Raw genomic sequence first — 17,882 nt, forward strand, 5'->3', positions numbered from 1 at the left:
GCTGTTTTGACGAGTTTTTGTTAAGATTATCCGTAGTGGCAATATTAACAATGTTGCGTTTATTATGCGTAGTGCACTTTAAATAGTTTCGACCATATCTAGGAATTGATATGACGGGAATTTTCCGATTGTTTGCTTGGTGCTGCAATAGACTGGACATATCATAATTTGCCACCTCAGTAGAATGCATGTCCACCTCTGACACAGACACAACAGAAAAAACATTATGTGAATTGTGTATTATTCTAAGAGAATTGCTATGCGTACATGGATTATCCAGCCTGGCGCTGGCTAGTTCTTGCTTAACTGACTCGTCACCTGGACTAACAGACATTGTAATTGCCTGTGACCGGGCTTTCTCTAGTGTAGTCAGTCAAGTGAGACTTAAATAGTAGTCTATGTTTCTAGACAGGATGATGGCGCCTTCCTGGTTAGGGTGAAGGCCGTCTCTCATCAGCAAGCCTGGTTTGCCCCAGAAAGAGGGCCAGTTATCAATAAACGTTAGTCCCTGTTGCCTACAGTAGCTAGCCAGCCACTTGTTAAGCGAGACTAATCTGCTATATCTCTCATCATTGCCTCTCGCAGGCAGGGGGCCAGAGACAATTACTCGATGCCTGGACATCTTTCTGGCGAGATCACAAGTCCTGGCTATGTTTCTCTTTGTAATCTCTGACTGTCTCATTCTAGTGAACAAGCTGAATGTTTTGGAGTTGGAACGGTTTGAATCGGATGAAAAATGTGGGAGTTGTGGGACTATGAAAAATGTCCCATTCATTTCAATGGGAATTTTTTAGAAAATGTCAAAAGACTTGAATGTTCTGAATGAGTTGGTGTTGGAATTCTTCAAATCGGTCGAGAAATGTTGAAGTAGGAACATGTTGAATTGAGAAATGGTATTAAGGAATTCCTGGAATTTCCGGAAAACCGGGAATTATTCCAGTTAAAAAAACAACTTTGTTGTTTGTCCTGATTAAGAGGAATGTTTGGACGGCGGAACGGTTGAAGTGGGTTGAAAAATGTGGAAGGAGTAGTCGCCAGAAAAACTTGTCAAGGGAAAGCCCGCGAGTCCCGTACATGTACCGTTTGAAGTTGGAACGGTTTGAATCGGGTGAAAAATGTAGAAGGTAGAGTGCGCCAAAATCTGGAGAAGAAGAAGTTGAATAAATAGATGAGTTTTGGTGTAGAAAACCATACTTTGGAGCATTCTCACAATTAAATATTCGTTGTGTGTCTAGGTTGCTTAACAATGGTGCATTGTGTGCAGTGACCTCAGTCAATGATGAGAACTTGTGATGAAGTTCATGAGGTCTTTTAACCCCATTACCACGTTTCCTTATCGCCTAACAGTAATGGCTGCCTTGATTTCTCCTTGCAGACAGATCGACAACAAAGCCAAACCAAAATGCTTCTACCACTCCATGGCTTTCTCCCTGAACAAATGCATGTTTATGCTCAATACGGTTGATCTTGTTTACAGTTTGTCTCCAAGCTTCGTCCGGAGGACGTGAAGGAGGTGGTTGTGTGGAAGAGATACTCGGAGCTGAAGAAACTCCACGGCGAGCTAGCCTACACACACAGGAACCTGTTCAGAAGACAGGAGGAATTTCCGCCGTTTCCACGAGCGCAAGTTTTTGGTATGAATGCACACGTCTTATTCGTTATGAGTGCTTATAATTGTGCTCTTTTTTCGTTTTCAGGACGATTTGATGAGGCTGTGATCGAGGAGAGGAGGAGCGCTGCAGAAGCCATGCTGGTGTTCACTACAAGCATACCAGCGCTTTATAACAGCCCCCAGCTGAAGGACTTCTTCAGGGTGAACACACACACACACACACACACACACACACACACACACACACACACACACACACACACACACACACACACACACACACACACACACACACACACACACACACACACACACATTCTTTTATTTGTCACCTTTTGAGACCTCCGAAAAAGGCCTCTTTAGGACCACCCTTTGTAGATATATAAAGATTTGTATTTACTACAATAATAATGTATACAAATGTAAAAAAAAAAGCTTGATGTTAAAAATGAGTTGGAATTTCACAAGAAAAAGGTCACAATTTCACAGGAAAAACGTAAGAATTTTGGCAGTATTCTAATAAAAGTCGTAATTTTACTCAACGCAAGTCAACATTTTACAAGAAAAACTGAACATTTGTGCAATATTATGATACAAGTTGGAATTTTACTCAATAACAGTCGCAATTTTACAAGAAAAGCTTAACATGTTGACAATTTTATGAAAGGTCGTAATTTTACGCGACAAAAGTCACAATGTTTATAAGAAAACTTTAAAATGTTGGCAATATTGTAATAATAATCGGAATTTTACTTGGCAAAATTATGACAAAAGTCATAATTTTACTCAAAAAATGTCACTATTTTACAAGAACAACAAAAAAATTGGCAATATTGTAACAAAAGTCAGAATTGTTTATATGACAAATGTCACCATTTTGCATTCAAACTTAATAATTTTACATAAATAACTAATCATTTTACGAAGAAATATTGCAATATTACAGAAACAGAAAGAATATGAGAAATTGTTCCCAATTTTATAAGAAGTCGACACACTGAGAAAAAGACTGCTTTTTTAAAAGTTTTTTTTAAAGTTTTTGTTTGTAATTGGTTTTTTATCTTCATTATTTACTTCAAGTTATTAAGGTATGTGTCTATATACATATTTATTTATTTATTTTTTAATAATTTTGGCCAAAGGGGGCGCATTTCAATTTCTTACACACACTTGTGATTTCATATGTTGACCAGAGGGGGCGCACTTTTAAAACCGACACAAAGTCAATTTGAAAAATCCCTCCTTTTTGGGACCACTCTAATTTTGATAGATTTGATAGAAATGAGACATTCTCTATTAGATGCAATGGTTTTCTGTATTGGGACCATGCTTTCGGTCCTAACTTGTTCACCGGTCCTCACATGGAAGGTACTTTTCCTTGTTGGTGTCTCAAGAAGGGTAGAACTAAATGAACACACACACTCACACATACTGGTTATCATTTGGAATGGGGACCAAGTTTTTGATCATCACTTGTGGACACCACCCTTTCTACAGGTTGTGGAGGCCTAAAAAAAATTAGGTAAAATGGCCATGGCCCAGTTAGCTCATACACGTCTTTAAATCTCTGGATTGATGAAGTAATGTGCTGATCATTCTTACTGGGGACCATGGGGAAAAAGAGTTAATATGGTTCATGGGGACCAAATTTAAATAATTTTGCATAATTCACACAAATTTGTACGTGACTACTGAGGACCTTTTAAAAAAAATAAAAAAATAAAATAAATAAAAGTTCTACTTAAATATGACATGATCCTCAGAATACAGCACTAAGCTGTCCTCTAATAGGAAGTTTCACCACTTAAATGTTAAAGCAAATCCTGCATCGTCTGTGACATTACTGAAAACTGCTATTTAGCAGTAATGAAGTTGTCTGCAACTCCAACTACCATATATAGAAGGATGGAAAATTCTGAATGTGAATCATACTTTAAGGTAAAAATGTTTTATAATCATGCTGTATGAAAATGTCATCCTAAGGAACACTAAACCAGATTTTGTTTTTGGAAAAATATTAGTTTTTATTTTATTTATTATTTTTATTTTATTTTATTTTTTTTAAATTATTTTAAACAACATACAAAACACAAGATACACTTACCATTAGTGCATCAACCCAAAAAAAACCTCCCTCCCCCATCCACACTCATCCACACTCATTTACACAAAAGGGGCTGTTTCTTTCTGTTATTAAAAACTTCTGGTTCCTACAATGTAGAATAATATAGTCTGCAAGGGATACAGTCCTTAAAGCACACATGATTGTGCGTGCTGCTGGTCCACTAACATTTTCATTAATTACTATTTTTTATGTAATTGTTTTTATTCCTTTTTATTCAAGAAAAAGTATTTTATTTTTGTATTTATTTATCTCACTTTATTTTATTTAAAAAAAATAAATAAAGGACCTTATCTTCACCACACCGGGTTGTCAATGAAATCAGATTGTTCAAAAGGGTTCTTAAAACCAGGTCCAGTTCAGATTATGTCCAGATCGGGCTCAGCAACACACCTTCACCTATGTACACTGAAAACCAGGAAAAATATTAGTTTTAACTAAGGATGGATACCATACAGCAGGGGTCACCAACGCGGTGCCCGCGGGCACCAGGTCGCCCGTAAGGACCAGATGAGTCGCCCGCGGGCCTGTTCTTAAAAAAAAAAAAAAAAAAAAAATATAAAAAAAAAAATATATATATATATATATATTTAAAAAAAAAAAAAAAAAATCTACATAGAAAAAACACAAGATACACCTTCAATCAGTGCATCAACCCAAACAACCTCCCCCATGCACACTCATCCACACCCACTCACACAAAAGGGGTTATTTCTTTCTGCTACCAATATTCTGGTTCCCACAACATAGACAACACATCTGCAAGGGACACAGTCCCTGAAGCACACATGATTGTATAGGCTGCTGGTCCACTAACATTTTCATTAATTACTATTTTTTATGTAATTATTTTTATATTGTTTTACTTTCTTTTTTATCCAAGAAAATGTTTTTTATTTATTTATCTTATTTTATTTTATTTTTAAAAAAAGGGCCTTATCTTCAACAGACCAGGTTGTCAATTAAATTAGATTTGTTTAAAGGGTTTTTTAAACTAGGCCCAGTCCAGATAATGTCCAAGTCGGACTCAGCAACACACACCTTCATTCATGTACACAGAAAAAAATTAGGGAACACAACAGATTGCATATAATTTATAAACAAAATTACATTTTCAAAATAAGCATTTATGTACAGTCCATATTATGTCCAGGTCACTCAAATTAGAGAACACAACAACAGATATCATATAATCTATAAACATAATTATACTTTCAAAATAAGCCTTTGAGGACTTCTCATCTTTTTTTTAATGTTTTTTGGCATCATTATCGTTTTCAACCATGTAACTTTCTAAAGTTAGAAAATACTGAATACCGGTAAATGTTTTAAAGAAAGTAATACTAAGTGAATATCTGTTTTTGGCCTTAAAAATAAACATTTTACCGAGTACTATAATTAAATTGACTAAATCATGATTGTCAATGAACTCTCCTAAAATAACAGAAACCACATTAAGCTTCATAAACAAGCCAATCCTTAAACACATTTTTTCAACTTCCACCCAAAACAAAGACACAATATGACAATACCAAAACAAATGCAGGGTGGATTCAGGCTCTTGACAACAAAATCGGCAATCATCTGACTCTGTCATATTCCATAATTTTAACATTTTTCCTGTGGGTAAGAAGTTCTAAATAATTTTAATTTGAAAATAACGATTTTGCACATCGATAGTGGTTTTATAGATTAGTTTGAATATGGCATCCCATGGCAACGGGCAGTCAAAAAAGTCCTCCCATTTTCCATTTGTGTTGTGTGAGGCAGCCTTCAAAGAATTCTTTATTAAATAAAAATTATATATTTTTCTATTTATTTTAGTTCCTTTTTGCCAACTACAATTTCTTATTAGAGGTTTACAAACTAATAATTTAGTAGTTCCATAATTAATTATTTGTTTCCATCTTTTCCCAATTACTCCAGTTAGTTGATAAAATGAAAAGCTTGAGCAAGCATCACCATACATAGCTCTAAATTCATCATACTTCATAATTTTACCATTATCATTGATAATATCATTGACAAAAATGATTCCTCGTTCAAACATATTTTTCCAAAAGAAAGGCTTTCCATCTATTACAATATTAGAGTTCATCCATATTAACTGCTGCAAAATATCGTCTCTTTTTTCTGGCACATAAAATTGAAAACACCACTATGAGTGGATTGTTTCCTTTATGAACCCCGCCATGTTTCCCAGCAGACTCTCTGGGAGGGGATCACTTGTAAAAAAGGATACAATTTCTTTTGATACAGTACATGTTTTTTGTCCAACAGGACATTTGTGTACCACTCAATGTTTAAATACATCTTTGGAACAATTGATGCTTTTAAAGACAGACACATAGCTTCAAGGTTGAGAAGTTTCAGGCCCCCATATTCATACTCTTTGTACAAAACCTTTCTTTTAATCTTTTCTGGTTTGCCGTTCCAGACAAAATCGAAGACCCTCAGCTCATAAATCTTAAAAACGTTTTTAAGTTGGCAATAGACATTTTACCATACAAGGTTAGGGATTTCCCTTTCCATAATTGCATAATTTTGTCCAGCTTTCTTAGTCGATTATCATAATTTACTGAGCCTAGATCTTCCAGATTTTCTGGGACAACAACACCAAGTATGTTAACTGGTCCATCTGTCCACAAAACAGGCACTTTGCATTCCATTCGAAAGGACGTTCCCTTTAGATTTCCGATCCTTAACATTTTACATTTATCATAATTAAGCTTAAGGCCAGATTGCTGTGAAAATATGTCCAAGAGATTAAGAAGGTTCCGCAAACAATGAGGAAAAATCTTATCTTTGTGAATCAGCCTTTTCTGACATGAACTTCATCAAGAACAAACACAGAACACGCCTCACTGATGCACATCTGCAAGACTCACTCAGAGTTGCAGTGTCAAGTTACACACCAGAGTACAACACACTAGTTAACAGCATGCAATGCCAGGCTTCCCACTAACTGACAAAGAAACAGATAACAGATTTGGTGTCCAGTTCAAAGTGTGACATGATTTAAAAATTTGAGAGTTTACTTTTGTATTTTACATGAGTTATTATTTGTACAAACATGGTGCAAAGTAATTCATGATTTGTTAAAAAATGTTAGTGGCTAGCTAGTTAAAATGGGATATTGTGATTTCACAAGACTGTCTTAGAAGTGATCATTTGAAAATGTTCAATTTGAAAAATGTGCACTTAGAGAAAATATATAAATAAAGTGTTGCATATTGATATTTATCTGTTTCTATATATATTTATTGTGAAAAATCATTAAGATGATCAGTGTTTCCACAAAGATAAATATCATTAATTAATAATAACAGAGTTAAAGGTAAATTGAGCAAATTGGCTACTTCTGGCAATTTATTTAAGTGTGTATCTAACTGGTAGCCCTTTGCATTAATCAGTACCCAAGAAGTAGCCCTTGGTTTCAAAAAGGTTGGTGACCCCTGCCATACAGAATCACAGTACTATTAATGGTTAAACCTTTTTAAATGATTAACATCATTGATTAACATGATTAACATCATTTAAAAAGGTTTCCCTTTAGGGGACCTGTTTTTTTGTCCCCATACCGTCAGAGGTCCCCTAAAGGTGACTGTGTAAACAGAGCGATGTCCCCATTAAGTAAGCATTGCCAGAACACACACACACACACACACACGCTTTGATAAGTCACAGTCACATGCAAGCATGGGTTTTTTTCCTCCCTCCTCAGGGTGGTGAGGCCACGAGGCCTCTAGATCCTTCTCTAGCATCCTCTACCGGGCCCCTGCCTCCCCCTCTAATTCCCCTCCCCAAGCGGGGGGCCTTAGACTGTGAGCCAGCAGAGGAGGAGGTGGGAAGGGAGGCGCCCACCTTGCCTCAAGACCTCGGCACCAACTTGAGCATGGACGTTGGAAAGCCGGAGGTGGCGGCCGAGGCCTACAGCGAGGCGGGAAATGATGGAGACGTGTGCACAGACGCCGAGCTGGATGAAAGAGGTACGAGGCGTGGAAAAGTCATCCATAAACGACTTCAATGACTCTTCTTTGTGATGACACAACCTCCAGATGTGTCTCCGGCAAAGACGCACATATCACAAGAGTCTCAGGAGGAGATCGATTCGCTGTTTGACTCGGTGGCAGATGAATGTGCCTCTCCCCCGAAGGAAGAAGTTTTGCCTCCGTTGTCTGACAGCGACCTGGCTGTCTTTGACCCCTGCTATAAACCAGGTGAACCACCATTGGAGGACAAATTCCCACCATTTTATCACTTAATAAGGCATTATCATTTTTCAATTAAGGCATTCTTTTTTTTTAACATACCTTGGACTTATCTACAAACCCCGTTTCCATATGAGTTGGGAAATTGTGTTATATGTAAATATAAACGGAATACAATGATTTGCAAATCATTTTCAACCCATATTCAGTTGAATATGCTACAAAGACAACATATTTGATGTTCAAACTGATAAACCTTTTTTTTTTTTTGCAAATAATCATTAACTTTAGAATTTGATGCCAGCAACACGTGACAAAGAAGTTGGGAAAGGTGGCAATAAATACTGATAAAGTTGAGGAATGCTCATCAAACACTAATTTGGAACATCCCACAGGTGAACAGGCAAATTGGGAACAGGTGGGTGCCATGATTGGGTATAAAAGTAGATTCCATGAAATGCTCAGTCATTCACAAACAAGGATGGGGCGAGGGTCACCACTTTGTCAACAAATGCGTGAGCAAATTGTTGAATAGTTTAAGAAAAACCTTTCTCAAGCAGCTATTGCAAGGAATTTAGGGATTTCACCATCTACGGTCCGTAATATCATCAAAGGGTTCAAAGAATCTGAAGAAATCACTGCACGTAAGCAGCTAAGCCTGTGACCTTCGATCCCTCAGGCTGTACTGCATCAACAAGCGACATCAGTGTGTAAAGGATATCACCACATGGGCTCAGGAACACTTCAGAAACCCACTGTCAGTACCTACAGTTGGTCGCAACATCTGTAAGTGCAAGTTAAAACTCTCCTATGCAAGGCGAAAACCGTTTATCAACAACACCCAGAAACGCCGTCGGCTTCGCTGGGCCTGAGCTCATCTAAGATGGACTGATACAAAGTGGAAAAGTGTTCTGTGGTCTGACGAGTCCACATTTCAAATTGTTTTTGGAAACTGTGGACGTCGTGTCCTCCGGACCAAAGAGGAAAAGAACCATCCGGATTGTTATAGGCGCAAAGTTGAAAAGCCAGCATCTGTGATGGTATGGGGGTGTATTAGTGCCCAAGATATGGGTAACTTACACATCTGTGAAGGCGCCATTAATGCTGAAAGGTACGTACAGGTTTTGGAGCAACATATGTTGCCATCCAAGCAACGTTACCATGGACGCCCCTGCTTATTTCAGCAAGACAATGCCAAGCCACGCGTTACATCAACATGGCTTCATAGTAAAAGAGTGCGGGTACTAGACTGGCCTGCTTGTAGTCCAGACCTGTCTCCCATTGAAAATGTGTGGCGCATTATGAAGCCTAAAATACCACAACGGAGACCCCCGGACTGTTGAACAACTTAAGCTGTACATCAAGCAAGAATGGGAAAGAATTCCACCTGAGAAGCTTAAAAAATGTGTCTCCTCAATCAATCAATCAATCAATGTTTATTTATATAGCCCTAAATCACTCCTCAGTTCCCAAACGTTTACTGAGTGTTGTTAAAAGGAAAGGCCATGTAACACAGTGGTGAACATGCCCTTTCCCAACTACTTTGGCACGTGTTGCAGCCATGAAATTCTAAGTTCATTATTATTTGCAAAAAAAAACAAAGTTTATGAGTTTGAACATCAAATATCTTGTCTTTGTAGTGCATTCAATGGAATATGGGTTAAAAAGGATTTGCAAATCATTGTATTCCGTTTATATTTACATCCAACACAATTTCCCAACTCATATGGAAACGGGGTTTGTATTCAACTTTACTCATGTATCTGTACAGTATGACTTTATTAATAACTTTACTATTATAGATATTCATCCTGTCGTTTTACTATTAAAAAGTGGTACACTGGCTCATGTTGAACACAGGAAGTGAACAAATTTACCGGTAATTACGTTGACTCTGCTTCTTCCGTCTCCTTTTGGCATATGTTGACCTGTGTCGCTGAAAACGTGACGTGCTTCCAAGTGATCCTGTGCGCATGTTTCACATAAACAACATTCTTTTGGCTCTCTTGGTTGCTTTGTTGGGTCTGCTCCTGTCTCTGGCCATGCTCCCCCCACCACAGCAGACGATGGCGTGGAAAGTTAAAATTAGATAAAGTACCAATGATTGTCACACACACACTAGGTGTGGTGAAATTTGTCCTCTGCATTTGACCCATCCCCTTTTTCACCCCCTGGGGGGTGAGGGGAGCAGTGGGAAGCAGAGGTGGCCGCGCCCGGGAATCATTTTTGGTGATTTAACCCCCAATTCCAACCCTTGATGCTGAGGAGGTAATGGGTCCCATTTTTATAGTCTTTGGTATGACTCGGCCGGGGTTTGAACTCACAACCTACCGATCTCAGGGCGGAAACTCTAACCACTAGGCCACCACAGTGTACATGGTTTTTTGTTGTTGTTGTTTTACTTTTGTAGTTGTATGTAGAAATGGCTGGTTGCATCAGCTCTGCTCTTTTAATGTATTTAATGTCCTTTGTGTTCTTTAATGTTTCCCTCTTACATACATGCTTATGTGTGCGATGGCTATGAGGTTTTTTCCCCCCTTGGCCTCACTGTTCTCAATTCCTCAAACATCAGTTTGGCTATCGATTTAAGTCTAAAAACAGAAACCAAAAAAAAAAAAAGTTTTTCACCCCTCCCTAGCATTTACCTGTTTCTCACCTTATTTGTAAGGGGCACCGGAAGTTGGCAGACCCGTCAGCGATCCTGTTCTGTCTGCTCTTGAATGGGATTTTGCTGAAAATCTTAATTTCCCCTCGGGGATTAATAAAGTCTTTCTGATTGTGATTGTGATAGTTACCATTTCGGCTAACGCAGCCATTTCCTTTCGTTCTAGACGGTTCTGAATCCTCCGATAACCATTTGGAGTTGTTGTCGTTGCCTGCGAGCAGTCTGGAAAAGGAGGCCGTTTATTTGAACCTGGCTTCTGCCAAGCTGACGTCCGCGATGGCGAGCGAGGAGGAGGGAGACGTGAGCGCTGCCATTTGCGGCTACAGAACAGCAGTGGACATACTGATCACTGGAGTGCAGGGTGAGAACAATGTGCTTCATTTTGCAAATAAACAAACCCTGTTGTCGGACGGGATCTCTGCTCACAGTGCAGAAACAACACTTTTGTAGTCACAGACAAACAATTCTGTTATCTTGTACTTTGATAATTAAATTATTTGACTAGCAGTAGGTCTTTAAAGGCCTTATGAAATGAACTTTTTTTATTTAAACGGGGATAGCAGTTCCATTCTATGTGTCATACTTGATCATTTCGCGATATTGCCATATTTTTGCTGAAAGGATTTAGTAGAGAACATCGACGATAAAGTTCGCTACTTTTGGTCGCTGATAAAAAAAAAACCTTACCTATACCGGAAGTAGCGTGACGTCACAGGAGGAAGGGCTGCTCACATTTTCCCATTGTTTACAATGCAGCGAGAGAGATTCGGATCGAGAAAGCGACGATTACCCCATTAATTTGAGCGAGGATGAAAGATTTGTGGATGAGGAACGTCAGAGTGAAGGATTAGAGTGCAGTGCAGGACATATCTTTTTTCGCTCTGACCGTAACTTAGGTACAAGCTGGCTCATTGGATTCCACACTCTCCTTTTTCTATTGTGGACCACGGATTTGTATTTTAAACCACCTCGGATACTATATCCTCTTGAAAATGAGAGTCGAGAACGCGAAATGGACATTCACAGTGACTTTTATCTCCACGACAATACATCGGCGAAACACTTTAGCTACCGAGCTAACGTGATAGCATCGGGCTCAAATGCAGATATAAACAAAATAAATAAACCCCTGACTGGAAGGATAGACAGAAAATCAACAATACTATTAAACCCTGGACCTGTAAATACACGGTTAATGCTTTCCAGCTTGGCGAAGCTTAACAATGCTGTTGCTAACGACGCCATTGAAGCTAACTTAGCAACGGGACCTCACAGAGCTATGATAAAAACATTAGCGCTCCACCTACGCCAGCCAGCCCTCATCTGCTCATCAACACCCATGCTCACCTGCGTTCCAGCGATCGACGGAAGGACGAAGGACTTCACCCGATCATCCGTGCGGTCGGCGGCTAGCGTCGGCTAGCGCGTCTGCTATCCAAGTAAGTTCTCCTGGTTGTGTTGCTACAGCCAGCCGCTAATACACAGATCCTACCTACAACTTTCTTCTTTGCAGTCTTCATTGTTCATTAAACAAATTGCAAAAGATTCACCAACACAGATGTCCAGAATACTGTGGAATTTTTTAGATGAAAACAGAGCTTTTTTGTATTGGATTCAATGGTGTACCAATACTTCCCGTTCAACGATTGACGTCACACGCATACGTCATCATACATAGACGTTTTCAACCGGAAGCTTAGCGGGAAATTTAAAATTGCACTTTATAAGTTAACCCGGCCGTATTGGCCATCATTGATATATAAACTATCAGACTGCGTGGTCAGTAGTAGTGGGTTTCAATAGGCCTTTAAAGGGGAACTGCACTTTTTTAAAATGCTGGCAATTATTCACAATCCTTATATGAGATAAGAACATGTATGCATTTCTTTTTTGTATATTCTATTTTGTAATAATCGCCTCCTTCTAGGTGTCTAGCAATGGTGCTAACAGGAGTAATCCACTTTGCTTATTTATCACTCACGTGTTTACGGAGCACTAACTAGCTTGTATGCATACTGAGCTGCTGTCCATGCTCATGATCGCTTGTTATCTGGTGAAAGTTATTTCTAGATTTTAAACCATGCCTCTCACCTGGATAGAAAACGGTTGTGGACATAAACCGAGAAATTAGTCATCTGTGACGTTCAACCTATGGCGAGAAAGACACAAAAGACGCTAGTTTGCACTGGCTTTATTTTTTTTTTAAACCCTTCGCACAGATTATGATTAATTCTTCATCTAAACGTCAAGATTTGAACATCCCACCAGTGGGCATCCCAGTGAGAGCATACATTGTACAGTAAGTAATGATTTTATTATGTTTGTTGTCTCTCACAAAGTTATTAGTGATGGGCATACTTGCCAACCCCCCCGTTTTTAGCGGGAGACTCCCGGTATTCAGCGCCTCTCCCGATAACCTCCCGGCAGAAATTTTCTCCCGACAAACTCCCGGTATTCAGCCGGAGCTGGAGGCCACGCCCCCTCCAGCTCAATGCGGACCTGAGTGGGGACAGTCTGTTCTCACGTCCGCTTTCCCACAATATAAACAGCTTGCCTGCCCAATGACGTCATAACATCTACGGCTTTTAGAGAGTAGAGTGCACAACTGCGCACACAACAAGGAGACGAAGCAGAAGAACAAGGAAGTTACAGACATGGCGACGCCGTCGACGAGCAAGATGAAGAATTACGCTTGCAAGTTCCAAAACGAATGGAAACAAGAATTTCAGTTCATCCAGGACAGTTCGAAGGGGAAGGGGTATGTAATTATGTTGCCTGTACATTTTGTAAAACAGACTTCTCCATTGAACACGGTGGCCGAGTCATGAACGGAGGAGAAGTTAAACAGGACAATACTGCCATCTACTGGATATCCCCCGGGACACTGAAATTCAAGTATTTATTTTATTTATATGTATAATAAAATAAATAAATATATATATATATATATATATATATATATATATATATATAGCTAGAATTCACTGAAAGTCAAGTATTTCATACATATATGTATATATATATATATATATATATACATATATATATATATGAAATACTTGAGTTGGTGAATTCTAGCTGTAAATATACTCCCCTATTAACCACGCCCTTAACCACGCCCCCGCCCCCCCCCACCCCCCACCCCCACCCCCCACCTCCCGGTATCGGAGGTCTCAAGGTTGGCAAGTATGGTGATGGGTGATAATGAGCTAACAGTAGCGACGCTACATAGCTTAAAGGGAAACTGCACTTTTTTTTGGAATTTTGCCAAATGTTCACAATCATTATGAGAGACAAGAACACGTCTTTTTTTTTAGGATTCTAAAGATGATGAAAAAAAACGCTTGCAAAATACGACAAGTGGGTGTCACTATTGTAGCCTTCAAAGTCCTCTAAAACAACTTCAAAACCCTCAATCACCGTTTTATATACACCGCAAGAATATATATAATGTAGTTACAGACACATTCATAACAATATGTAATATGTTCAATATTTACTGTATTTTGGTCATTTTAAGCATTGTCAGAGATTATTTCCTCAGCGCTTTTATTTCCGTTCCCATAGCAACGCACTTCGGACTTCCAGGAAATAATGTGTGTTCCTACTTCCGGAAACAAACACGTGTGTTTTCTAATCATGACAGACTTGGTAACAGACGACATTTTTGGACAAATGAGGAGTCACAAGTTCACAACCTTCCTTATCTTTTTGAACCCGAATATAAGGAGGATGAACCGCTGGTTATAGAAGCAAGCACCAAGAGAGAGTGAAACGTTGGAGCAGACAAATGCCGAGTGGGTTAGGTCAGTGTGACTTGCTGCTGCAAATGTGGTACTTGGAGACAAGCAATTTCAACATAAATGGAGTGCTTACCCAAATCAACTACAAAAAAAATGTCCGGGGCCAGCTGGACCAAACGTTTAACTGTTCATTGAGTGAGTCAGTAAAATATTGATCATGATGCACGCAGCACATCTGGCTTGTTATTACAACTACAGTTCATACGCTGTCGAGCTAGCTGTGTATAAACATAACATGAAATGTGGGCTAATACTTTACAGATACTGTAATATGATTGTTCATGTTTTTTCAGTCAGTGCAGATTGGTGTCCTATCGCATTGTGTTGTGCTTTACTAACTTAAAAGTGATTCAGCTTACAGCTAATACCGTAGCATGCCGTCCCAAGATGACATGTTACTACGCTAGAAAAAGAGTTATTCAGTGTGTGCTCTCACAGTAACAATGTTCCTACAGCTTGGTTATTATACAGGTTAAGGAATATAACTGAAATATTATTGGCGGTTTTTGGATGCATTTTCAAAGTGACTTAGCGGCAGAATGGAACACTCCCATTAGTTGCATTGCTAGCCACCTAGAACAAGCAGATTATTACATATACATATACACTACCGTTCAAAAGTTTGGGGTCACATTGAAATGTCCTTATTTTTTAAGGAAAAGCACTTTACTTTTCAATGAAGATAACTTTAAACTAGTCTTAACTTTAAAGAAATACACTCTATACATTGCTAATATGGTAAATGACTATTCTAGCTGCAAATGTCTGGTTTTTGGTGCAATATCTACATAGGTGTATAGAGGCCCATTTCCAGCAACTATCACTCCAGTGTTCTAATGGTACAATGTGTTTGCTCATTGGCTCAGAAGGCTAATTGATGATTAGAAAACCCTTGTGCAATCATGTTCACACATCTGAAAACAGTTTAGCTCGTTACAGAAGCTACAAAACTGACCTTCCTTTGAGCAGATTGAGTTTCTGGAGCATCACATTTGTGGGGTCAATTAAACGCTCAAAATGGCCAGAAAAAGAGAACTTTCCTCTGAAACTCGACAGTCTATTCTTGTTCTTAGAAATGAAGGCTATTCCACAAAATTGTTTGGGTGACCCCAAACTTTTGAACGGTAGTGTGTGTATATATATATATATATACACTACCCCAAACTTTTGAACGGTAGTGTGTGTATATATATATATATATATATATATATATATATATATATATATATATATATATATATATATATATATATATATATATATATATATATACACTACCGTTCAAAAGTTTGGGGTCACCCAAACAATTTTGTGAAATAGCCTTCATTTCTAAGAACAAGAATAGACTGTCGAGTTTTAAAAGAAAGTTCTCTTTTTCTGGCCATTTTGAGCGTTTAATTGACCCCACAAATGTGATGCTCCAGAAACTCAATCTGCTCAAAGGAAGGTCAGTTTTGTAGCTTCTGTAACGAGCTAAACTGTTTTCAGATGTGTGAACATGATTGCACAAGGGTTTTCTAATCATCAATTAGCCTTCTGAGCCAATGAGCAAACACATTGTACCATTAGAACACTGGAGTGATAGTTGCTGGAAAAGGGCCTCTATACACCTATGTAGATATTGCACCAAAAAACAGACATTTGCAGCTAGAATAGTCATTTACCACATTAGCAATGTATAGAGTGTATTTCTTTAAAGTTAAGACTAGTTTAAAGTTATCTTCATTGAAAAGTACAGTGCTTTTCCTTCAAAAATAAGGACATTTCAATGTGACCCCAAACTTTTGAACGGTAGTATATATATATATATATATATATACATATATATATATATATATATATATATATATATATATATATATATATATATATATATATATATATATATATATATACACATATATATAATACATATATATGTCTATATTACACATATATATAATACATATATATGTCTATATTACTACCGGTATATACACATGTATATATGAAAAGTTTGGACACACCTTTTCATTCAATGCGTTTTCTTTATTCTCATGACTATTTACATTGTAGATTGTCACTGAAGGCATCAAAACTATGAATGAACACATGTGGAGTTATGTACTTAACAAAAAAAGGTGAAATAACTGAAAACATGTTTTATATTCTAGTTTCTTCAAAATAGCCACTCTGCTTTGCACACTCTTGGCATTCTCTCCATGAGCTTCAAGCACACCTGTTAAGTGAAAACCATTTCAGGTGACTCCCTCTTGAAGCTCATCGAGAGAATGCCAAGAGTGTGCAAAGCAGGGTGGCTATTTTGAAGAAACTAGAATATAAAACATGTTTTCAGTTATTTCACCTTTTTTTGTTAAGTACATAACTCCACATGTGTTCATTCATAGTTTTGATGCCTTCAGTGACAATCTACAATGTAAATAGTCATGAAAATATAGAAAACACATTGAATGAGGAGAAGGTGTGTCCAAACTTTTTGCCTGTACTGTATGTATATGTAAAAATATCGTGCCAAAGGTGGTATCAAAGTATTCAAGTGTTTGCTTCAAACTTAGGTTCATATTTACATAACTAGCATTCAGATCAAAACAAGGAGTTAAGAGTGACAGATAATGTAGGTAACTTGCTCCCCTGTTATACACATACACGTCCGCAGATGCGCACACAGCATTGGCTTGTTGCCAATTATAAGCGCAGTCAAAACCGCCCACGTCCCAGCTAACCATGTTTAGTTCCCCAAACGTTGTGATTACCTTAGTGAACTGACTGAATTTTGTAACAAATTAGAATAAATTTTTAAAAAAAACTTACGTATTGACTATATTATCTATTGACTCTTCTACTTGACTGTAGGTGATCCAGATCCAGCTCGGAAGGAGTCCGTGAAGAGAAGGATAGCACAGTATCTGGAACATGCTGAGATGCTGGTGGACAGACAGGCCGCGTCCTGCTGAGTAAAATAAGACTCTCAGCATTGATCTTTCAAACACATCATCACACGTCTGTTTGGACCAAAACATTCACTCGACACTGTAAACACTCCTGAGGTACAGCACACACGCTAGAGTCAACTAGTTTCATTTAAAAGGATAAATATATTTTGTGTTGAACTTACTTCGTTTTAACTTCCTTGCATTTTGCACTGTTTTCTTAATAAATACAATATTGATTGAAGTCACAGACTGCAGTTATTGACAAGGTGCAGTTAACAATATTACCACTGAGAGGCGCTGTATCATTCACTACAGTCCCCCATACATGCTCAATTTTAAACACTATTTTTTTGTTAAGGTTGTATTGTATGCACAATTGAATAAGGAGTTGGAGAAAAAGGTAACACATATATAAGTGTACTTATTTTTAAATGGACAGTATGCAGTTGTAATTTGTCTGGTTGTACAGTACATTTTTTGTTCACCACAGCTTTTGAGTCATACTTTTTAAAAATATATTTCACTTTTTGCTCGCA

The 17,882-nt window shown here is 38.0% G+C and overlaps 1 protein-coding gene across 2 annotated transcripts in view; it reads left to right on the top strand.

Annotated features, from left to right (window-relative positions):
• The window catches only part of snx15 (sorting nexin 15), a 30,213-nt gene extending 12,601 nt beyond the window's left edge, over positions 1 to 17,612 (top strand). The window contains exons 2-7 of one of the 2 annotated variants that reach the window (XM_062067024.1): positions 1,478 to 1,634; positions 1,698 to 1,813; positions 7,459 to 7,723; positions 7,793 to 7,954; positions 10,777 to 10,971; positions 14,257 to 14,430. In XM_062067024.1, the coding sequence (XP_061923008.1) occupies positions 1,478 to 1,634; positions 1,698 to 1,813; positions 7,459 to 7,723; positions 7,793 to 7,954; positions 10,777 to 10,971; positions 14,257 to 14,360 (999 nt within the window). In that variant the 3' untranslated portion in view covers positions 14,361 to 14,430. Of the gene's footprint in view, positions 1 to 1,477; positions 1,814 to 7,458; positions 7,724 to 7,792; positions 7,955 to 10,776; positions 10,972 to 14,256; positions 14,431 to 17,266 lie in introns of those variants that run through there. The other variant, XM_062067022.1, reaches the window with a different exon arrangement.
• The last annotated feature ends 270 nt before the right edge of the window (positions 17,613 to 17,882 follow it).

The sequence above is a fragment of the Entelurus aequoreus genome, linkage group LG12, assembly GCF_033978785.1.
Source record: "Entelurus aequoreus isolate RoL-2023_Sb linkage group LG12, RoL_Eaeq_v1.1, whole genome shotgun sequence".
Classification (NCBI taxonomy): Eukaryota; Metazoa; Chordata; class Actinopteri; order Syngnathiformes; family Syngnathidae; genus Entelurus; species Entelurus aequoreus.